Source organism: Sphaerodactylus townsendi, linkage group LG03, assembly GCF_021028975.2.
Source record: "Sphaerodactylus townsendi isolate TG3544 linkage group LG03, MPM_Stown_v2.3, whole genome shotgun sequence".
NCBI classification, from domain to species: Eukaryota; Metazoa; Chordata; class Lepidosauria; order Squamata; family Sphaerodactylidae; genus Sphaerodactylus; species Sphaerodactylus townsendi.
The window spans coordinates 141193262-141216689 of record NC_059427.1 but is presented as its reverse complement, the minus strand read 5'-3'; the positions used below and the strand labels follow the sequence as shown (position 1 = coordinate 141216689).

Sequence of the window (23428 nt, the reverse complement as noted above, 5' to 3'; positions counted from 1 at the left end):
CATCCCCCCCCCACATGATGAACTCTGTGCCCATGTGCCCATAGAAAGGGCTCTGAGTGCCACCTCTGGCACCCGTGACATAGGTTCGCCACTGCTGGAATAGGTTGGGGGGGTGCTATGGGAAACACTCGCCTAGTAAAACTACGTTTTCAGAGAATGCCAGCAAATCAGGCAGCCCTGCCTGGACTATGTGAAAGCTTAATTTCCTTTGAATACTCTTGCCTGTCACATGAAGCAAAAAGCCAGTCACATCTTTTTTCTTGACCATAGTGTTTCAATAAGTATTTTGTGTCTACCTGCCCTATGGAATGCTATGGAATGCTAATCACCCTTATTATCAGGCAGAAGTGTCCATCTCTGCTTCTGGGCCATGTTCTTATTCATCAGTGGTTGGGTTCTGACTTTTCCTACACTCTGCCTCATGCAGTCTCTTAGGCAGCTTCTTGTACAATGTTGACTAGTTCACTTCACTAGGTCGCACACATTGTATGTATTGTGTGAAGACCCTTTTCCCCAGTCTTGAAGGCTTTAATTATTAAAGGATAAGATGTCAGCACTTGCTAGATCTAGATTTCAGATTCAATTTGAGTTTTCTTTTTGGAACCGATGATGACTTAAACTTCTCTGTTCCTGTTTTGGATAATATGTGTGTTAGATTCAAGGAAAATCTTTGCTTGCTGAACCTCAGAACCCATCTTTTCGAAAAAGGAACTTTTGACTTGACTTTGTCTTGCAATTAACAAAGCCTTTGCCCTTATAGGATACACAGATTTTAATAAACGTCCTACTTTCTTCTATGTTTTGAATTCCAAGTGAACTGATATCCTATGAATAAACCTATTTTATTAACTGCATTAAACACTGTTATGTAAACATTTCAGTTTTTATGGGGAAAAGTGAAGTTCCCTCAGAACTAATAGTTAGAGCTTATCTGAGGGTTTTTGAAATTCAATTCAATGTTGAAGAAGATGCTGGGAATGGTGAAGTCTCCTTGTGGTCCCTAATCACCCACATGCCTCATTTCATTACACACAACAAGATGGAGAGTGACATGAGCCAGCATGATATGATTCCCCCAACCCTCCACATGAGCATCAGACTCTTCACTGGTGAACTAGATGTGTTTCCGCACTCCCACATTCCTGCTGGGTGACCTTGGCCTAGTCACAGTTTGTTCAGAACTCTCTCAGTCCCAGCTACCTCTCAAGGAGGTAGGAAGGAGAGGAAGGGAAAGGAGTTTGTAAGCCGCCTTGAGTCTCCTTACAGGAAATAAAGGTGGGGTATAAATCTTCTCTGTCATATACACGCATGTGTAGGTCTATTAAACAAATGGGCACCACCCAACGAATCCATCTACTTACACTGAATAGTGCTTAGGGAGCAGAGGTGACACCTCTCCTATTGCCCACGTAAGTCAAACAAAAGGTCAGCAGAATAAATTAACCCTTAAATAAGTCCCCCAGTGCTGTTTTGCTGGTGCAGTTACTGCAAAACAGTTATTTCAAACCATTGCAGAATTTACTAACCGATCTCCATATTTCCCCTGCTCAAATGAAATCAAAATATGTCTGTGCCCACCCCCACCCCCCCGGCAAAGATTTAATGTCTGAAGTTCCTCTATGCTAGATGGACTGGAGTTCTGGAACCTGTAGCGGCCCAACTTGGGGTCTGCACACTCTCTTGTACAAGACCTGGAGGTACCAGCCCAAAGCCACAACTTTTTACCACTAATACATTTTTGCAGATTCTGTTCTGCAGCAGGAGTTTGAGGAGCAGGACAACAGGCTACACAGCCTAAAGAATTTACTGCCTCCTCACCCCCCCCCCCATTTTTAAAATGGTAGTTTGCTGGGAAGTCATTCCTTTTGAAAAATGCGGTCCACATAAGGTGACAGCGCCTCACAGACAGTTCCACACCATCATCCAATTGCCACTAATTTGCAGGTGCTGTTCTGCTTTGTAGCCGATACCTTGTTATAGCATCAAGAGTCCAAGTCATTGTGCACACTGCATGCCATGTGGCAGAGCCAGGGAAAGTGTAGATCGCTGACAGGAATCATCTCTGGCAGGTACTGTCCCTATGAGTATGATGCTGTCCAAAATTTCCTTGCTTTCTGATGCCACCTGACTTTGCAACAGGCTACAATTTGTGGTCCAGCTGGATGTGGTCCGGCAGATATGGTCTGTGTCTCTAGAGTGTCCGCCCTGCCAAATTCATTTGCAGATGCTGATTGACTGCATGGCAGGGCACTCATCACATTGCACATGACAGCACCAGTGGAAACGGCAATGGCAATGCTGTGGTTGCATCTCCTGTAGCATGTTGTGGCCACGCCCACAGCACAAGCTGCTGCAGCCATTGGGCCGAGGGCTACCCTTGATGCAAGGGCGTCCGTGGGTGCCTGGAGATCCCAGGCTTGGGTCGGGCTCGCAAAAATCCGGTGAGGGCTCATAGAAGATGAGGTGCTTGGCCAGACGGGACCTGTGAAGATGGGGGCGGAAGGCTCCCGAGTTGCTGTTGTGTGGCCTCAGGAGTATAGCATGGTCCATTCGCTCCCTCAGGTTAAAGGCCACGCTCCGAAACTCAGGTGCAGCCAACCAACATGTCCGGAACTGACAGCTTCCTGAGGGGCCGTGACATTTACATCTCCGCTGACCCAGCTCGGACACAACCTATCAACAGGAAATATGAGAGAAATATGAGTTGCAGGAAACAGTGGAACTTCCAGCTTCAGGGAATTCATTTTGTACAGTTGCATCACCCTTCTTATGTTGTGATGAGAGACAAAAGAGCAAGCCACAATAAAGACCTAAGCAAGCATCTTTTGGAAATGGGTCCTCTATCAGATTCACCTTTTTCAAGGGAGGCTCTTAGCAACCTACAAAAGTCATCAGTCAGTTCTTAAGTCAGATGTACACTAAAAACCTAAAAAGCCATCACAATAAATGCTATTCAGTGGTTGCATGCATAATGACAACATTACATTTTTCTCAGTTGCTCTTCTATTGTTGAATTATTGATTATTCCAGGCACTTGTATCTTCTACATGGGAAATATATATTATTTCCTTCAAGTACAGAATCCTTGCCTGCACTGCAGAGTAAAATTCCTTGAGGTTTTAGCTTGATTTATTTCATTTTGGTTAAAAATGTATATTGCCTGCATGCAACCCCAGTAAAGAAAGGGATGGAGGAGAGCAAGATCCCTGCCAGCAGTTTCGTGCTGTTTTGTGAACTTTTTTTGAGAGAGAAGATGAAATTCTTTTTAAATACCTCCCCTTTCTGTGCGAAGAAAAAAATCTTGGGGTGGGGGGGGAGTTCCAGATCTGGCATTAAGAATCTACACCCCCCCCCCTCTCCCGGCAAGAAACCAACAGAGGACTCTCTTAACCTGCTAAGTGGGGAGACAGTAAACTGCAAAAAAGAGCTCTGGTCACTACAAAAATATCTAATTTGAATTTGGAATTATGACTTGGAAAGTTTAGTGGGGGGGTGGGGGGAGATCGGGGTTTGCATTTCAAGATAAAATCCAGCAATTCCTATACATGATTATTCTGTACATTCTTGTGTTTTTTCTAACTTGGTTATCAGACACAATTTGAAGCTTCATCGTAACTTAATATTTTTTAATATTTTTTTCCAAAGGCTTATATACAAATTTGACATCTGTTTCTTATACCAAATGTTACTAGCAACTCTGAGCAAGGAAAGCAAAAAGCTGGGATGTCTCTGTCCAAAGATTTTATCTTATTTCTTTTTACCTGTAGACAAGCATTACAAACTGAATATTTTGTTTAGCTTTTTGGATGTTTTTAATGATCTGCTTCTAGCATGAGGATTGTTTTATGACTGTCAGCTTTAAGACTGTTTCATGTTATTTTATACTTGTTTTTACAACTTGTTTAATTACTGATTTTTATGTTGCTGTTTTTATTTTACAGTATTGTTTTTTAAAATTTGCAAGCTACCTTGAGCAGGTCTAGGGTTTCCAACAGATATGGAGAAATATGTCCTGTGTCTTTATGACCTTCTCAATGTGAAGAAAGTGGCAGCTACAGTTTTAATGGCATGGAAGTGAATAACATGATCAGGCAAATAACATCCTACTGCATCAATTAAAGGAATAGGATTTTTTTTAAAAAAATCCAGGCAGTCTGTATCCCTAGCAGATTTCTGGACAGGAAACATATAAATGTTCCAAAGGAATGAACATAGTATGTATATAATATGTGCCAATTCAGCTCTACCAAGATTTTCTTTAAAAGTATCCCATTCCTGAAGTTCTGCCATACCTCAAGCACTTTTTATCTCACCTGTGGCATTTGTTTCTTTGGAATAGCCTCCCAGAGAAGTGAGGAGGATTCCCAATTTGGCACAGTCATGGAGGCTAGAGCTATTCAACTAAAGTTCATACTATTGAGTGTATGTGACAGAAATGGTTTTGAGGACATTTTTCCTGTCCTTTTGGGTTTTGATTACATAATATTTTAATATATTTGTATAGTGCGGTTATGTTTGTATCTGTAAGTCTGAGCCATTGTTTGATGGTGGGAAGACAGGGCACTAAGCTTGACCACTGACCTGGCAAAAAAAAAAAAGATGTCTGTCTCTTTTCATAGAGGCTTAATGGGTGGAAATGAGCAATTTAAGTTTTTCATGACATGGAGGTAAACAACATCACCTGGTAGAATAACATCTCAAGGGGACAGGATATTTTTTTTTCTCCAGCTAGCACCCTACAGGGTACAATGTTTAAATAACTGAATAAATGATTTGATCAGGCCACCAATAATACGTTACTAATATCAAAGGATCCCATTTGTTACCTGAACTTTTCACTGAAGACAATGGGCTTAGAAGGGTGTAACTCTGTTTACGATTGCATTGTAATTGTGAAAGCCAGAAAAATACGACTGTTACCATAGAGATGCAGGAATACAGGAACACTCCTAACTTTATCCATATAGAATCAAGGCCAATGGTGGGTTTTAGTAGAAATCCAGACTGCATGCCACTTTATAATGTTGTTTATCTCTGTTACGATCTCATGCATGACTGCCCCCTTGTGCCCACAGAGCATCTAAAACAAGAGCAGGAAGGAGTTTGGGGAGAACCCAGCAAGCAAGTTCTCATATCACAAATTTGATTGTTAAAGTTGAATTTCTAGTTTCCAAATCTGAATTACTGTAACATTTGCTGCATGGAATGCTTTTGGACTTAGGAAGCGTTCAGTCATGTTCTCCATTTTTCTAACAGCCAAGGCATATTTTTTCTGGATTAAAGTTTGAAACTCACACACAAAAAGACATTTGCTCTTTAAAAAAACAACAGAAATACCCATACGCGGAGGAATCTAAGAATTTCTGCCTGTCACAATTTTATTTATTTATGAAAAATTTTACCCCTTATACAGAGGACTCTAGGTGGTTTACAATGAAACTGCTATAATAAAACACACCAACAGAAACATAAATAAAACTGTAACAATAATATGGGGTGCCGTGACTCACACAGAGATTCAACAGCAGTCTTCTCTGAGGGCTTTGTCATTCCGTTATATCTCTGCGCTAGAATAGGCTGAACAACCTAATCACAACCAATGCAGAGACAGAACAGAAGTATGTGCATAAAATGCTGTCAAGCCATAGCCAACTCATGGCAACCTCTCATGGGGCTTTCTATGCAAGAGATGAATAGAGGGGGGTTGCCATTACCTGCCTCTGCATAGCAACCCTGGATTTCTCTAGTGGTCTCCCATCCAAGTACTAACCAGGACTGATCCTTCTTAGGGCGATTCCCCACTGCAGAGTCGACCTAGGTTCAACACAGTTCCTTTAACTGGTACTGACCTAGGGTTGACTCTCGTCACTCCCCACAGCAACTGAGTTAAACTGGAACCGAGCTCAGAGGGCGGGATCATCTTTGGTACCTCTTTTGCTCCTCATTCCCAATTGGCTCTTGTTTTACGGCGGGAAACATGAGCGTGAGTCTTTTTTTTAGTTTTTATACGTTGCAGCTATGTAGAATTGGCGGCAAAACGTCGCATCATCATAGCTTCGAAAATAGCAGTTAAAATGTTACAAAGACGCGCTTTTCCCACCGTGACTCTACACATGCCCAAAACATAGCTCTTGATTGGCTGAATGGGAGAGTCGCCACAGACGATTCCCCACTGTATAGCTTCCAACTGAGTTCGACCTGTACCTCAGAACTGGAATCAGAAATTCCACTTCTGAGGGGGGAAGAACTGAAACGAACCCAGGTCGAACTCAGCGGCAGAGGGGAGTTGCTGGGAGTTGCTGGGACGAACCTAGGTCGACTCTGCCAGTGGGGAATTGCCCTTATTTTCTGAGATCTGATGAGATCAGAATACCTCTTAGGCTATCCAGGTCAGAACACAACACAATCATCTACCCCTAAAAGCTGGCTGTAAGATGATATCGCTACAGCAGTGAATTATATGAATGGGCCGCCTCCTTTATGAGTGGATAATTTGGGCTCACAGGAGTCTTCAGTTATGTAATGAATTGATTTCTCACAGCACATAAGCAATTCTAGGAAAACACCTTAATGACCCTGGAGGTCAGCCTGGAAATACCAGAGTAATGTATTTATTTTAGCAAATTAATATTACCAGTATATCCTCACATACATTGCACAAGATTATATATGTGCAGGTCAGCTTGTCACTTCAACAACATCCAGTCCTTTATTACCTCAGCGACTGTCCCTAGCATTCCATATACCCCTGTCCTAGATATACCGCCTACCTTCCTGCCCACACGGTGGCTGTGAAGCTGCATCCGGGCATGAGCATCTCGTGGCTTCCCTAGAGGATACAAGAAGTGCCGGGCAAATCTCTGGGCATAGCCGAAGTCGGCGCTGCAGCCGCCCCATTCCCAGGTGTCCTGGAGACCAGGTTCTCCCCATGAGGAAGTTGCTGCAGGGAGGAGGCCCTTGCTCTGGCTTAGTGTCTGAAGTTGACTAAGCTTCAGCTTCTGGTCCTCAGCACCCGGACTGGCGCAACCACAGCTCTGCAGCTCACCAAGGCTACAAGCTGTGGCCACCGCGTGTGTCACACCAGCCGCCAGCAGGGAGAAAGCAAAGGCACTTTCCCGGAAGCCTGTGGGGGACACAGGAGAGAAGGAGGGTTGGAAATATTGGAAATGCAAAAAATAAAAAAGGCATATGTGTGAGTTCCAATGCCGATGTATTTATTTAGCCCCAGCTTTTCTCCCCAACAGGAATCCAGGGGAGCTTATATCTTAAGATGGGTGACCTGTGGACAGTGGCATCAAAATGCAGCAACTTATGGTGACCCTGTAGGGTTTCCAATCAAAGAAACAAACAGAAGTTGTTTGCCATTGCCTGCCTCTACAAGGACCCTGGACTTCCTTGGTGGTCTTCCAATCCAAGTACTAACCAGGACAGATCCTGCTTACGCTTCCAAGATCTGATGAGATCAGGCTAGCCATGGGCATTCAGGTTAGGACCAATACAAGGTAGGTCAGTATTATTATCCCAGTATTGCAGATGGGGGGTGGGGGTGGCTGCACTAAGCTGCCTAAGATCACAGGAGAAGTGAAATATTTGAATAAGAGACATCTTGGATCTCAGATGCCATAACCATTACGGCACCCTAAACGACTATACTGAGAGTGTTCAATTTTTGTGCCAAGAAAAATTCTAAACTGTGCAAATGAAACGTATTTGTATGTATCTATTTCTCATTCTCTTTGTATGATTCATGGAAAGGAGGAGGGCAAGTCACAGAGAACAATGTAGGACTGCCAACAAGAGGAAAATGTCCTATCCTTTTAACAGAGGCTTCATTTGTGGAAATGCACAGCTGAGGGTCTTCATGGCATGGAGGACAATAACATCACCTGGCGAACAAAATAGTAAATCTTTGTTAAAGGGACAGGACATTTTTTTTCTCTGGGCAACTGGCAACATTGGAAAAATCCTAGGCAGCTCTACTCAAAATTCCTATATTTTTCAGTGGGGAAAGTGCCCCAGGAAAGTGTTCTTAGGCTTGCAACCTGAAGCTTCTCCCTTAGCCAGGGGCATTCATGTTCAACATCTCTTCTGCCTTCTTTCACCAGGGATTTCCTACACAATCCTGATGCTATTTTTACACTCCTAAGGGCTAGACAGAACCTTGTCTTTTCGGAACAAAACAAAGCAAAAAGCAGAACAGAAAGCTGAAATCTTCAGGATCCAGTTTTGTAAGATAATGGACTGGAAAGTAAACAACGGCCCTGGAAGAAGCCTGTCTGAGAAGCCCTACAATCCTGAATTCATCCCATGGGCTCAATCCACAAAATGGCACCAGTGCCAGAAGAGACAACTAGCGAGTTGACATGGATTACCAATGCGAAGGCCACCCAAGTAGCTCAACAGAGTTGCTGGGACTGGGCCACCAGCAGCCCTAGGGCTATGGTCCAATAGGCAGCATGGTTAAGAACAGGTGCACTCTAATCTGGAGAACTGGGTTTGATTCCCTGCTCTGCCTCTTGAGTTGCAGAGGCTTATCTGGCGAACCATATTAGTTTGGGCTCTCCAACATATGCCAACTGGGTGGCCTTGGGCTAGTCACAGTTTCTTTGGAGCTCTTGCAGCCTCACCCACCTCACTGGGTGGTGTTGTGGGGAAAGGGAGGGAAAGAAGATTGTAACCCCTTTGAGTCTCCTTACAGGAGAGAAAGGGGGGATATAAATCAAACTCTTCTTCTTTAATAGGAAATTTTCCTGTAAGTATAACACTCAACCCACTCCTGAATTTGGTGTTTGTATTGGATCTCCAAGAGGCCTGGAGAAACATGGCTTCATAGGCTGTTATTTACCCGGTGATAACATGTACCCTAGTGTCACCAAAAGCTTCAACTGATAATTTCCACACATTAAGCCTCTTTTAAAGGGACAGGATTGTTTTTCTCCAGTCTTCTTGGCCACCCTATGCTTGTGCAGTGAATCAGGAGTCCATGCAGCCTGGTTGAGCTCAGCTGGTATCATCTTAGTCTTTTCTTCTCCATGCCAAGTCAGAGTGCCACCTGCATAGGGAGCAGCTTTCTGAGAATCTGTCCAGCAAGTGAAGAATATCCTTTCCTTGACATGCTGCCAAAGTCAAGCTTATGTGTATTTTTAGCACATCATAAGGAATTTTTAATTAGGCTGGGGTCTATGGTGGCTGAGACATGGATTTTTCTTTAGAAACTGTCACATTTACACCCATATTTAATAATAAACGTTCACCAATTATCAGGACTATTCTTTGAAACACATGTTGAAAATACATAATAATTTAAAATGAAAGAGCTATGAGTGGACCATTAAGAGCCACATAAGATGTCGAGCCTCACGTGCAGGCCTGGTGTGGATTTTAGGCTGAAAAATTCACATTAAACTACCACAGCTTTGCAGAGAACCTAGTGAGCCACAGAGTATTAAGCTGAGTTGCAGTTTTAGGTCTGGTTACCATGGCCAGGAGAATGAGACGGGAAAGTAGGTTGCTCCATATTAGATCATAGGTGGTATAGCCCTGATTGGAATGCTTCTTCACTTGAAATTGTTCACGAAGACAGTAAAGCAGCACACACGGGACAAAAGGTAAGTTCATAGAATCATAGAGTTCGAAAGGGTCTTCTTAAAGGCCGTCTAGTCCAATCCTTTGCTCAATGCAGGAACAGCCTAAAGCATTCCTGACAAGTATTCATCCATCCGCTGGTTGAAGACTGCCAGCAAGGGGGAGTTCATCACCTCCCTAGGCCAGAGGCATAGCTCCAAGGGGGTGGGGGTGCGCAACCCACTGGGTGCACCTCCCTGTGGGGATGTGGCGAGGGTGTTCTGGGGGCGTTCCAGGGCAGGACGGAGGTGGAGGACGCACCAGTGCACCGGAAGTTTTCCCCCTTGCTACACCTCTGCCCTAGGTAGCCGATTCCACTGCTCAATATCCTTGACTGTAAAAAATTGTTTCCTAATATTCAGCTGGTATCTTTTTGCCTGTAATTTAAACCCATTATTGTGAGTCCTATCCTCCGCTGCCAACAGGAACAGCTCTCTGCCCTTCTCTAGTGATAACCTTTCAAACACTTAAAGAGAACAATCATGACTAGACTGAACATTCTGAAGTCCCTCAGCCTTCCCTCACAGGGCTTCAAGCCCCTGATCATCCTCACTACTCTTCTCTGCTCCATTCTGCGCACATCCTTTTTGAAATGGGGCCCTCAGAACTGTACATAGTACTTTACCTTAAGTAATAACAGCTCTTTATTCTAGCAGAGGCTTTAGTGGGCTACAGCCTACTTTATCAGACAAATGTCACTAAGATGAGGTAGTCCTCCTGTATATCTTTACTACAACAGAACTACAATTCTGGAATTATTAACAGGGGGAAGAGATCATCCCTTCTTTTTGCCTTGCTATGCTGGTTTAACCTAGCATCTAATGTACAGGATTCCTGTACTTTTAATGTGATATTTTCTACTACGGTATTCTTTTTTAGAAGTCACGCCTTTTCTATCAGTCTTTGTAGGGAAAAGGGACAGAGGGGATCTGGATGTATGGGTTCAGTTTATTATTTTTAAAAGCAATGCTTTCAACAAATTCTTAACTTACCTTGTCTCCCTGTTTAATATTTGTTTCCGATTGTCATTTTCAGATTTATTTCTACTATCACAAGGGATAGAAACTTAAAATCGCTCGAAACAAAAGCTAACATTCCTAGAACCAAACCATCCCAGTCTTCTCAATCATTACGCAGCAGCGAACATGGAATTAGTCAGAACATACATCTGGGAGGGAACCATGATTGGTCCCAGCACTCTGAAAAATGTATCGCTTTGACCCACAAGTTCGTAAAATGTGCTTGTTGTAGTCGCACTTTGCATTTTAAAATGCATACCTAAAAATGTTTAAAGAAGCTGTGAGTCATGCAGTGGTGAGATTAGGCTGGGAATCTGGTTATTTAAACACATCAAAGAGACTGAACTGTTGCTGGGTTCTATTGTCCTGTCTCGAACTGGCAGAAGTCTTTTTTTCTTTTTTTTTGAAATCTAAGTGGCAAACTCACACAACAAGCTACAAATTCACACATACTGCATCAGGCAATAGGCCTATCATGGTCAGTATGGATGACTAAGGCCCTTTCCGCACAACAAATGTATAGCGGGTCATGCAGGGGTCTGCAACCTGCGGCTCTCCAGATGTTCATGGACTATAAATCCCATCAGCCAATTGGCCATGCTGGCAGGGGCTGATGGGAATTGCAGTCTATGAACATCGGGAGAGCCGCAGGTTGCAGACCCATAAAGTAACTCACTTTCCTGTTTTCACGTTTGCATGCATCTGTGCAGGCATAGAGAAATTTGTAGAAAACTGGAGACCTTTCACAGACTACCGATTGAGAAAATATTAGGAGAGAAATAATTGCAGGATTTGAGACTTAAAAGAAAACAGCAGACTGAAAAAGTCTTTTAGAAATGATATAGACTGTAACTGATCAGATGTTCTATTTTAATTAGATGCACGAACCTAGAATGAATTAGAATTCAATACTGAGACAGTGGGAAGTTGTTATTTGGATATTTTCTTGCTTTTCTTTACTTTGTCTTTTGCTTTGCTTTTTCGGTATTTTATTATTATGCTTTGTACTGGTGTGATGAGGTGTGAAAGTGTTTATGTTTATTGTTGTTTCTTTATGTTGAGAAAAAAAAATAATCCCATCTATAACTTGCACATCAACAAGTGCAATCCTGAGAAAAGTCAGACCCTTGTAAACCCAATAGATTTAGGATGTATCTTCAGTTTCCTTTCTTCCTTGGTCTACCAAAGCCTGTCTATCAAAGTGTATCCCCCATGTCATTCCATCTAATGCCAGCTTAGGACAAGCCCCACCAAAACCATTATGCATCAAGCAACAACTCAGCCCAGGTGCTGGGATTTCAGCTTGCTGCAGCGCCTGCCCGCCCAAGGGCCTTGCTTTGATGTGGGGTTTACATTTCGAACCAGCTCCTTCAAAGCTGTATTCAATAAAGGAGATCCAAACTGCAAAGAGAAGAGCACCTTGCCAAGTTGCCTCTAGGGTCAGGTGTGGGCCACTCTGCATATACCTAGACAGAGAAGCTTGCATTAAGCTGAAGCAAGGATGTAAAGTATGGGGGGATAGAGATATAAACTAGGGGGGGGGGGGTAGAGAGAGACAGCTGAACTCAAGCCCCACCATCAGGGATTTTCTGTCAGACCCTTTGGGATTTCCCAGCAGGGACAATGCTGGGAAACACTTTCCCTGCAGCATCATGAAACTGCTCAGGCTGACAGGCTCTTCAGTTTAGTCCTGTTTTTCTTTGTATCAGCAATTTCCTGGGAGACACAGGGTACATGTTTGTTTGCTGGTTTTGTTCGTTTGTAAAAATAACGAGTGGAAGTGGACCTTCAGTGGATAATAATGTCTGTGAAGAAACAACTGAGAGAAACAGCATGGAAGAAGGAAGGAAAGATCGCTCCATCTAGCAGTCAGGAGGCCTCAGTGGTTGGACTGAAGAATGTATTTCCATAGACTGCAAAATAAACTCTGATGCACCTACAACTAGATTGGAGTCCAGTAGCACATTATAAACCCAGAAGATTTGGGGATATAAATTTTCAAGAGTCAAAGCTCCCTTCATTGGCGAAGGGAGCATCAAGTCTCAGAATCTTATACCCTCAAAATCTTCTTACTCTCTAAGGTTAAGGTAATTTTGGTATCCTGGGACTTGAAGCTTTAGCAAAAAATAAATAGATGAGATGGGAATATTTCTCTCTCTAGCCATTTCTTTTTTTGTCTCTGCATCTGTGCATGGAGTGGAGATAAAACTAGTTCTCCAAATAAGGAAAGTGGGGTGATTCTGCTGGTCTTGGTCCTACTTCAACCAAAGAATAGCTCCCATATTTTCAGGTCAGGATATCTAAGATGCTAGTATTGAATGTGGATTTTGAGAGGCGTTTGGAGATTCATACTAATTATTGGTATGTGAGTGGTACAGTTGTTAAAAGTGTTGGTCTAAGATTAGGAAGACCAGAGTTCAACCATCCCTTAGCCACGAAGTACACTGTGTGACCTTGGGACAGTCATATGCTCAGCCTAGGTCATGAGAAAAAGAGAGGGGGAAGAAATATTTCCTTTCATAGGCTGAATTCCCATTGAAGATTTAATCTAGATACAACCAAGTTTCAAAAGAATCGGCACCTTTTCATCTAGGTTCCAACATCCTCACTGCAGCATGTTTCAAGTGAAGACATCTAGGCCTGCCCCTTGGGGGATGTATGTGTGTGCCTGCTGTCAGGGGTGCAATTGTTAAGCTAGCAGCACCAAAATTTCACAGTATCTTCAGGAGACCCTCCTGATGATAGCATCCAGGTTTGGTGAAGTTTGGTTCATGGGGGCCAAGGTTATGGACCCTCATATATGTAGCCTCCATTTCCTATTAGTTCCCATTGGAAACAATGGGGGATGGGGCACCGCCTTTGGGAGTCCATAGCTTTGGACCCCCTGGACCAAACTTCACAAAGCCTTTGTGGTGTTAGTAAGAGACTCTCCTGATGATACCACCCAGATTTGGTGAAGTTTGGTTCATGGGGGCCAAAGTTATGGACCCTCAAATGTGTAGCCCCCATCTCCTATTAGCTCCCATTGGAGTGTTTTTTTCAAAAAGGTGCATATACAAGCAGGTCCAGAAAAATCCCGTGATAAGGGGAGGGGGGGGGGGAGCACCAGAAACGGGACTGATCTGTGTTCCATGGTTCGGCTGTGAGGAAATCTCTAGGGAACCTGGATATTTCGGGTGACTACCCCAACCAGTGAGGATATCACCACAGATAAATGAGATACCGTATTTGTTCCAGTTGTCTCAGTAAAGGAGTTCCCAAGATCTTTGCTTCCCTTTTACAGAGTCCTCTTTCTTTGACTGAGATTCAAACTATTATGAGTTAAAAAATATTTTTAAAACCACGATTAATAGTTGACAGCATATAATTTTTGGAAATATAAATAATTACATACTGAAATAATTTAATATACTAAGTGTATGCTTGGACCGGCTTCACTCCTGTTTCACACCCCCTCCCTCAGGAAACTGAAAAGTCTAGGCTGAAGGGGTGGCACGTGCAAAGAAGGATGAGTGGGTCTAGTAAATCAGCACAGCTCTCGTGGGACCCATCCCCTCCATTCCAGCCTTTTCTTAACCTCAGAGCCAGGGTGGTGCAGTGGTTAAGAGCAGGTGGATTCTAATCTGAAGAATTGCGTTTGATTCTCCACTCCTCCACCTGAGTGGCAGAGGCTTATATGGTGAACCAGATGTGTTTCCCCACTCCAACCTTCCTGCTGGGTGACCTTCGGCTAGTCTCAGTTCTTTGGCACTCTCTCAGCCCCACCTACCTCACAGGGAGCCTGTTGTGGGGAGAGGAAGGGAAAGGAGCTTGTAAGTCATCTTGAGTCTCCTTACAGAAAGGAAGGTGGGATATAAATCCAAACTCTTCTTTTTCATCTCAGGGTTAATTTCTTGTTAATCCTAACCTGGCTGGACCAAAATCTCCATGGAAGGAAGAATTTACAGCAGACGGCTTAACTGAAAATTGGGTTAGAGAAAAGTAAGGCCAGCTGTACTCTTGGGCATAGAATATCCAGCGGGCTATCCATGACTACTCTCTCATCTCCCCTCCATTACATCAACCATTCCACTTCCCAAATGTGGCTGTATTTCCCGCACCTCAATACTTCAGCTGCCTTTTCCCCTCCTAATTGCACCTACTCTGGAATGTACAGAGTATGGCATCTTTGCACTCTTTGGCATGTCTAAAAGGAGCAAGAGTCACTGAGATCTCTGGCCTGATGGGGAAGGAAGCCTGGAGGTCGCAGCAGAGGAGTCTCTTGTGCTCTGCTTCATACATGGCATTCAGGTATCTGTCCCACTGGGTCTTGACACTCCAGTTGGGGGACTATAGACTCAACAGGTGCACAACTTTGTATGGATCCCTGATGCCAAATCTGAGGAAAAGGGTGGGTTTTTTAAACAAGGAAAAACAACAGCCCCTTCCACACATGCAGAATAATGTGCTTTCAATTCACTTTTACAATAGTTTGCAAGTGGATTTTGCTATTCCGCACAGTAAAATCCAGATGCAAAGTGCATTGAAAGTGCATTATTCTACACATGCGGAAGGGGCCAATGTCAAACAAAGCTGGATTAAACTAGCAGAATCCTCATTGCCTTCCCAACGCTGGAAACAGTAGCCAAAAGTACTGGCTTTAAACTTGTGAGTGTCACTTGTTAGCAATTATGGTTTCACTTAGTCCTCCTAAAATGAATCAGACTTGGGGATGCAGAGGCACCCTTTTTTGTCCAAATTAAAACAGCAAGATCACTTCAGCCTGAGCATATTAGCATAATCTGAAAGAGCAGACAGAATGCCAGAAGGAACAAATGAGTTCAGCCATGACAGTCTTCTGAAGGTTGAAAGCACCCACTCTCAGAGGGGCTCACCAGGTGTGCTTTTTGCATAAGTCGCTGATCTGCTGAGACTCCTAAAGAGAGTAACCTAGAACAGTGACTTGTGGAGAGATCCTCCTCTGAGGATGGGTAATTCTTCTGCATCTGTGCATCAGGAGCGATGGAATAATCCAACAGCATCAAACACAGAAACCCAACAGACTTGCTCGCCAACAGTAGAAACTTAATGATTGAGGGAGGTCCAGGGCAGTATACCATACAGAGATCTAGCAGGCAACCTCCTCTGTGGGTCAGCATTTTTTAATTCACAAGGATCTTATCATTGTTTTCTGTACATCTCACTAGCAGTTATTTCATGGCATATTAACTCTCCCATCCTAAACAGAGTTACACCCTTCTAAACCCACTGATTTCAGTGGACTTAGAAGGGTATAATTCTGCTTGGGATGGCACTTCATGTGTCCTGGCAAAGAGTTGGGCAATTACTGTAGTAGCTCCCTGGATCTTTAGGCAACCATCTCATCTAGTCTTAAAGATATAAGAGGAAAAGACCTCCTATATCTTGTCTTCCATTTTTTTCTTTGGGGATTTGATTTTGTTTAACAGGTTGAAAACAAAGCCTCTGAAATTTTAAATGTTGTCACTGGTATTGTCAAAGGTTTTTGTGGCTGGAATCAACTGGATGTTGTGGGTTTTCCAGGCTGTGTGGCCGCGGTCTGGTAGTTTTCGCTCCTAATGTTTCACTTGCATCTATAGGCATCTTCAGAGGAATGTCACAATAAGATGTCTTAGGAGAAAAAAACTACCAGACCATGGCCACACGGCCTGGAAAACCCACAACACACAGTTGTCAATGGTGTTGGAAAGTGCAGCCCACTGCAATGCTTTGCATCATGGTTTTCCTACAGTCTTTACATGGGATGGCATCTGTAACTGAGAATTTTGCAGGGGGGAAAAGATTGAATTAGAACAATATCCTGTCAGTTTTTAAAAAGCCAAATGTGAATCAGGAGAATTGACTTCAGGATCTTTCTGCCAACTCCTTTCAGCTTTACCTCCTCTTTGGAAAAAAGAACATGAACAGCACTAGAAAAGAAATACCCATATATACTCGTGTATCAGTCGACCTGAACATAAGTCGAGGCACCTAATTTTACCACCAAAAACTGGGAAAACTTATTGACTTGTGTATAAGTCTAGGGTGGTAAATTTCAAAAATAAAAATAGATACCAATAAAATCACATTAATTGAGGCATCTTATAAGATCCCCACAGCAGCCCCAGCCTTTGGCTGCTCTGGCGTTTCCTTGCTTGCAAGCAAGGAAACGCCAGACAGAGCATTCACCTGCTTACAAACAAACAAGCAAGCAAGCAAGCAAGCAAGCAAGCAAGCAAGCAAGCAAGCAAGCAAGCAAGCAAGCAAGCAAGCAAGCAAGCAAGCAAGCAAGCAAGCAAGCAAGCAAGCAAGCAAGCAAGCAAGCAAGCAAGCAAGCAAGCAAGCAAGCAAGCAAGCAAGCAAGCTAGCAAGCTAGCAAGCTAGCAAGCAAGCAAGCAAGCAAGCAAGCAAGCAAACTCCAAAGCAGGCGGGGTCAGTGAAGAGCCGGGGTGCCTGCTCCCCACCAAATCGCTCCCCCTGCCGCCGCCTCCCAGATCCCCACAGCAGCCCCAGCCCTTGGCTGTTCTGGCGTTTCGCAAGGAAACCCCAAAAGCAGGCGAATGCTCTGTCTGGTGTTTCTTAAAAGGGCAATGCTCCAAAGATTGCTTAAGCATATAAGTCGAGGAGGGCTTTTTCGGCACAAAAAATGTGCCGAAAAAGTCAACTTATACACGAGTATATATGGTACTCCTTCCCTCGGTGAGCTTCAGCAGAGGAGTCACCCCTTACAACAAGGCTCAACTCTGTTTCAACCTCTTCTACATTCATGCTTGTCTGCAACTAACACGTATTGAGTGATGCTGTCTGGATATTGCGAGATATTTATGCAAAGCCATGAGCTCACATGCCCTTTCAAATGTTATTTACGTATCTCTACCCTGATTTTCCCCCCACTGGAGACACAAAGTTGGTTTTAACCCTTCTTCCCTTCCTCCATTTCATCCTCACAGCAACCACAGGGAAGGCTGGAAGAGAGTGACAGGCCCCAGGTATCCAATGAGCTTTCATGTCAGAGTGGGGATTTAGCTCTCCTAGACCCTAGTCCAGATCTCTAACCACCACACTACACTGGCACTCTTATATAACAAGAGTTCCTGCCCTAAGGAGCCTGCTTTCTATCTTGATAAGGGTGAGGAGGGAAGAAAGAAAGAAAAGATGGAAGGGTAGAAGGGGATGCACGCAAGTTCTGATCTTGTTGCCCACAACCCCTGCTGGAGAATAAGGTGAGTGCAGACCTCAAAGCCCCTGGTGGCCCCTGATCCCCACAGATCTCAGAATCAGGGTTGGCCCTTGTTAGTATCTGGATGGGAGATGTTCAAGGAATTCCAGGGCCGCTTCTGCACATGCAGAATAATGCACATTCAATCCACTTTCACAATTGTTTGAAAGTGGGTTTAGCTATTCCGCACAGTAAAATCCAGTGCATTGTTCTGCATGTGCGGAAGGGGTCCAGGGTTGCTGAGCAGAGGCAGGCAATGAGAAACCACCTCTGGTAGTTTCTTGCCTTGAAAATCCTACTGGGTTGACATAAACCAGCTGTGTCTTGATGGCACTTTACACACAATCTCAGAGCCAGCATCTTCTCCAAAAACCTCCTCACCTCTCTTAAGAATGGCACTGTTGAGAAGCATGGTGTCACCGCTTTTCAAATCGGAGCAATCCCAACGCCTCTCTTGCAGCTGGTGGTGGCACTCATGGACGGCAAGGTGGATGCCCTGCAGAGCGGAGGCCATCGCTTCAGGGTTGCGGGCACACAGTCCAAGCTGGCGCTGGCTCAGCCAAGGAAGGGCCATGCACACCGTGTTGGGAGCAGGTTCCGGCAGTACCTTCGGCCCTAGGAAATTATGGCTCAAAGTCCTGTTCGAGGAGAGAGGAAAGCGGCAGGTTGACTGTACAGGGAACAAACAGACAGAAAGGGGAAACAGCAGAGCTAGGAAGTGATTTACCAGTGCTAGAGAGAGAAAAAGCTGCCCCATGACACCTGCACAGAAAACCCAGTCCCTGCCCCATGACACCTGCACTGAGGCTCCTGGATGGGTGTGTGTCTGCACATGCGCACGTGCATGCCCAGGAAAAAGGAGTCCTGTGTCATTTAAAGCCTTACTTGCTCCACGGAGCTGGGGCTTGCACATTTATTGCATGGTGTGTGTGGCAGGGTTGTGCAAAGGCCTTGTGGCCACTCATCCTGGCTCCTCCCTCCAGGGAGTTCTCTGCACCTGGGTGGGTGCGTTTCTAGGGGGAAATTCCCTGCCTCCCCCCAACCCTCACTGGCACCAGATGAAAGCAAGGTGGAAGATCAAAAGCAACGCCCTGCGGCTCGGCACCCAAAGAGGGAGGCGTTGGGGTGGGTTGGAGAGGTGGGGGTGTTCATTTAACAAAAGAAGGGCCCCTCCCAGATTGAAAGCAGGGTGTCTCTGCAACAGCAGAAGGAGGAGCAGGAATAACCTGGGCAGTGGCAGACACAGGCATGTTGACGAGGGAAAAAGGAAATACAGCCAAGTTTCCTGAGGAACAGGGGATACCATAGCAACCACCCTGATGGAGATGGGATATCCTCAGTATTAGCAACGGCTCCAAAATGACACAGGGTTCAATTCATCTTATCAGTTACCACTCCCCTCCTGCTAACAATTTGTGCACTATCCCATGTGAACATTTTTTTCTCAACAAACTCCTACAAGGACTTTCAGGAGTCAAGAACTGTTTCCAGGCCCTTTCTCATAACGAAACAGGGGGCACTGATAGTTTTATCACCCTTAGAACAGAAACACAGAAGCCGGGCATGATGCGAGAGGACAAGGAGAGGCCCAGAAGGCAGGCAAGAGGCACAAAAGGGTGCATGACCACCTCCTAAATTATTAAATGCAAGGCTGCTAGAACATACATTTTTGCCAGCACGAGTATCATCCCTAGCAACAGCGAGCATCTTCTTGCGTATCAAAACACAAGACCCACACCCTTTTAGCTCTGAATTAGGCTGGAGTAACTGCCATCCTGGGTCTGATACATAATCATTTGCAATCCCTGCTCCACCCACAAATATGCATTGAGACCACTCTTTAGCCACCCCGACTGCAAGGCTGAAAAGAGAATTTCAAAGTGTGCAAGTGGGTAATCCACTCATCCATGGGAGTCCCTCTGAGTCCTGTTTCCTGGTATCCCCAGCGGTAGCCCTTGAAACCCAACGCCTTCCTGGGAATTCGGGACTTTTCCTCATGCCCATAAACATGTTCCAGCCAGCGAGAAAGCAAAGACGGGAGGGAGCTCGCTGTAGCTACAGCTGTACAAGCTGTTCTGAGCGCATTGCTGGTGATGTGGGGGTGGTGATGCAGTCATGGAGAGGCATGTACACTTGCCAAATCAGTTGAGTGATAGCCTTCCACATCAAAGCAAACATCAGTGATATCCCAACACAATGACAACAAAGCCACCCTTTGTGAATTGTCCCTCCTCATCCCCTTCAAAAGGGGTCACTCCAAATGTCTGTGCCCTCTTGAGCTCCCTGTGCAAGTAATATTCTCCTTTTTCCATTCCACCCACCCCCCCCCACCACGCACACACACACTTACCCTCTCCAAAGGCACAGGCAGGCAGCAAAGAGGCACGTGTTCGCACGGGGGCTTCTCGGAGCCATGATGAGCTCTGGCTGGGGTGCGTAGCAGGCTGCTCTGGGTTTGGTTGGGTGGCACCCACTTCCTCATGTCCCGGCCAGGAAGGCACAGGGACAGAGGCTCTGGTAAAATAGAAAAGATGCACCTGTAGGAAGCTGGGAGAAGAGTTAATAACCCTTCCCCGGCAGAAGTCTCTTCCCCCTGACAGAAGTTCTCCTCCAACAGTTCACTCAAACAGCACCATGCAATTCCTCATCAGGGTTTGCAGTCTTTGATACAGTACATACACAGGAGAAGCCAGAAAAACAGAAGTCCGTGAGAACTACGAAGTTCTCCCCCCTCAGCAAGTCCACCAACCTTTTCTTCCCACTAGCCATGTGAACTCTTTCCACAGCTGGAAGACACACACACACACACACACACACACACACCGCAAGTCATCAACCTAGGGGTCAACTGTGTTCCTGGCCCACTTTCACGTTGTGGTGATTGAGCAGAAACTTAGGAAGTGCTGCCCACGAAACCAGATAGGGACAGCAACTGGTTATGGACCTGCCTGTTGAACTTCTGCCTCTTCAGGCACAAGGAAAGAACCGAGGGACATGGGGGCGGGAAGGGGGGGGAGAGACAGCAACACTATACCCAAGCCAGCAGTCCCAGCTCTGTCCTTCAACATCCTCCGGGTTCACCCTCCTCCAGACACGCGAGATCTCCGTCTCTTTCCACAGCTTAAACCGGTCCAGACCCTTAGGTTTCCCTTCCCCAAACGCAGCTCCCCAATTTTCTGCCCCAGCGGGACAGCTCCCTTGTTCCCTTTCCTGTTCCTGGGTTTGCAAGAAGCAAACGCTCTCCTTGCAGCCCGGGGACCGGCGCGCCGCGAGAGACCCCCGTCGTCGGTCTCACTCCTCCCCCCTCTCTTCGCCCCCTCCTCAGTCTACCTGCCCCTTCTGGCGCGGGATCCCTCGCTCTCTGTGCGCCTCGCTGGGCCGAGAGGTTCCCCTCCCTCCCCGTCCGGGGGCAGCTGGAGCCGGGAAGCAGCTGTGCAGCTCGGGTGCGGTTCCAGTGCCCACACCCACGGGTGGGAACACTATCCCGCCGTAGGTCCCACGGGCAGCATTCAGCTCCTCCGTTCCCCTCCTAACAGGGCCTCCGCCCTCTCGCAGGGCTCTGGCCATTACACCTGCTGGCTTCAGCGGCTCCGCTTGACATACCTCTTTCTCTCTCTGCCTGGCTCTTGTTCCCCTTCAGCCGCCTTTTCTAATGTTTCGTCCCCTCCTCTCCAAGGGCGCCTCACCCCGCTTATCCGCTGCCTTTTTTCTCTCTCCGTCCAGACGATCTGCTCTGTTTCTCAGTCCAGCCGGGCTCCAGGTCTCCTCTCCGCCTTTGCTCGGTTCCTCCAGCCCGGGGCGTCCCAGTCCCGCGCTCGCCTCGGCTATCCGGGCTTCCCCTCCTTTCTTTGCTGCGGGCTGGGGGTGGAGGAATAGCGGAGAACTCCGGAGTGGGAAGGGGAGGGCGTCGAGTTCAACCTGGCGCGCCCACCAAAGAAGTCCCACGCGACGCATCCACCCCGTCTGTGCGTGGCCACCTGGGGCCCCAAGAACGGAGCAGGTACATTCCCCCAAATGTAGCGGAGGTTTGGGAAATAGGATTCGAATTCTGCACCTTTCCGGGTTGAGACATATCAGAGAATGAGGTGGCAGAACGTACGACTGGTAGAAAGCGCTGCATTATTTTACGTGATGGGTTCCAACTTGGAACCTAGCTTCACATTAAGCACATTAAGAAAAACAACCCTCCATGCAAACAGATAACTAGCCTTGCAAGCATAAAGTTTCTACTCTCCCCCCCCCCCCGTTGGTTGTCTGTTTGCGAGTTTGCGTGCATTTCAAAATGTGATCCTTCATCTGACGTCTGAAGCTGTGTAACCCAGGCCAGTTGACAGCCTCAGCATTCTACCATGGTATTCCAGCTACAGGAGTACATCAGGTATACTTTCCTGGTTAACTCACTTGCACTGGAATTACTTTCTAAAGATAAAAATTGCTCCACTGCACCCGCTTCTATTGGATTGAATGCTGCTGTTGGAAGCCAGTTTGCAGAAGGCAAACTAGGCCTTGCTTGGGAGTTAGAACATGAGCGGCTCATTTCTCTCCAGAGTTCGGAACTGCGCTGACTTCAAAGTAAACACGCTGAAATTTGCCCAGGATCGGGCTGCCTTGTTGTTTTTTGGAGAGCAAACATGTTCATCTTGCACGAATGGCAAGAAGTTGCAACGTTGTAAAACAGTCAGCACTGCTTTGGGGCATTTTGGAGCAAAGAAAGTTTGCATTTAAGACTCAGGGATGGTTGCACTAAGCGCGCATAAACGGCACAAAGAATGCAATTACATGGACGGCAGAAGCCAGTTTGGCACTTCTTAAGCATACTTGGTAGTTGTTTGCAATCAGAAACTGGAATCTGAAAGCGACTACCCCCCCCCCCCCCGGTAATGTACGAGCGTAAACCCAGCAACTCTCACATAACGACTTCCCAAACCTTCAAAGGGGAGGGGGCGCTGCAAATTTAGCTAAGAGATGACTTAGGCTAGTGAGCCAAGTCAACCTTAAATAAGACTGTGAGGATTCTGCACAGCGTTGCGCGGGAGAAAATCGCTCCTCAAGCTGGTTTGTGTTCCTCGAGGGCAAAGCTGATGTGCATGCTTGTTCCAACGGTCGGGCCCTCGGATGAGGCTCGACTCAAGCTAGGCAATGCAGCGGGGAAGCTGCCCGGCCCGTCTCGAGAGGTACGAGAGGGAGGGACTTTCCAGGGCGGGCTCGGCTGCTCCGCGCGCTTGGTGGGCTTTGCCTGTGCCCATTCCCCGGGAGCGGGGCCTTCCCACATCAAGGCTTTGCAAGGGAGGGGTGGGAAGCTGCAGCGGCGCACGAGACAGCTCGACTCCGGCGCGCAGCTCGCCGCGGTGCCTTCCCTCACAGCCCCGCTTTCCCCGCCCGTTTATCTTGGCCGTAGGGGACGATTACGGATGAGTCAGAGAGGGGAAGGTGAGGCCGAGGGTGTGACGGACGGGCTATCCCCTCGCACCGTGGGTGGGTGTCCCCCGGCCAGGCCTCGTCGTCGTCACCGCTCTATTTCCATCTCAGGGAGGGAAAGGAGGGTTAGGAAATCAGTATCAGGTCTGGA

The 23428-nt window shown here is 46.2% G+C and overlaps 1 protein-coding gene across 3 annotated transcripts; it reads right to left on the bottom strand.

Moving 5' to 3' along the window:
• Positions 1-1602: 1602 nt before the first annotated feature.
• On the bottom strand, positions 1603-21662 carry WNT10B (Wnt family member 10B). Of its 3 annotated transcripts, none has more exons than XM_048490883.1 (5): positions 21463-21662; positions 20210-20373; positions 18241-18497; positions 6771-7123; positions 1603-2673 (listed from the first exon to the last, which is right to left on the bottom strand). In XM_048490883.1, exons 2-5 carry the CDS (start codon positions 20272-20274, stop codon positions 2215-2217), a joined length of 1134 nt encoding a protein of 377 aa, XP_048346840.1. In that variant the 5' UTR covers positions 20275-20373; positions 21463-21662; the 3' UTR covers positions 1603-2214. The 3 variants fall into 3 exon arrangements, with proteins under 3 accessions (XP_048346840.1, XP_048346839.1, XP_048346838.1); XM_048490882.1 differs by lacking the exon at positions 21463-21662 and adding an exon at positions 21190-21254; XM_048490881.1 differs by lacking the exon at positions 21463-21662 and adding an exon at positions 20894-21074.
• Positions 21663-23428: the final 1766 nt, after the last annotated feature.

Coding starts and splice junctions, on each gene's coding strand:
- WNT10B (XM_048490883.1), bottom strand. CDS start 20,274: ATGGCTCCGAGAAGCCCCCGTGCGAACACGTGCCTCTTTGCTGCCTGC. Junction 7,124..18,240: donor CAGTGCCATTCTTAAGAGAG/GTGAGGAGGTTT, acceptor TGTCCCCCACAG/GCTTCCGGGAAAGTGCCTTT. Junction 2,674..6,770: donor GCCACCGTGTGGGCAGGAAG/GTAGGCGGTATA, acceptor TCCTGTTGATAG/GTTGTGTCCGAGCTGGGTCA.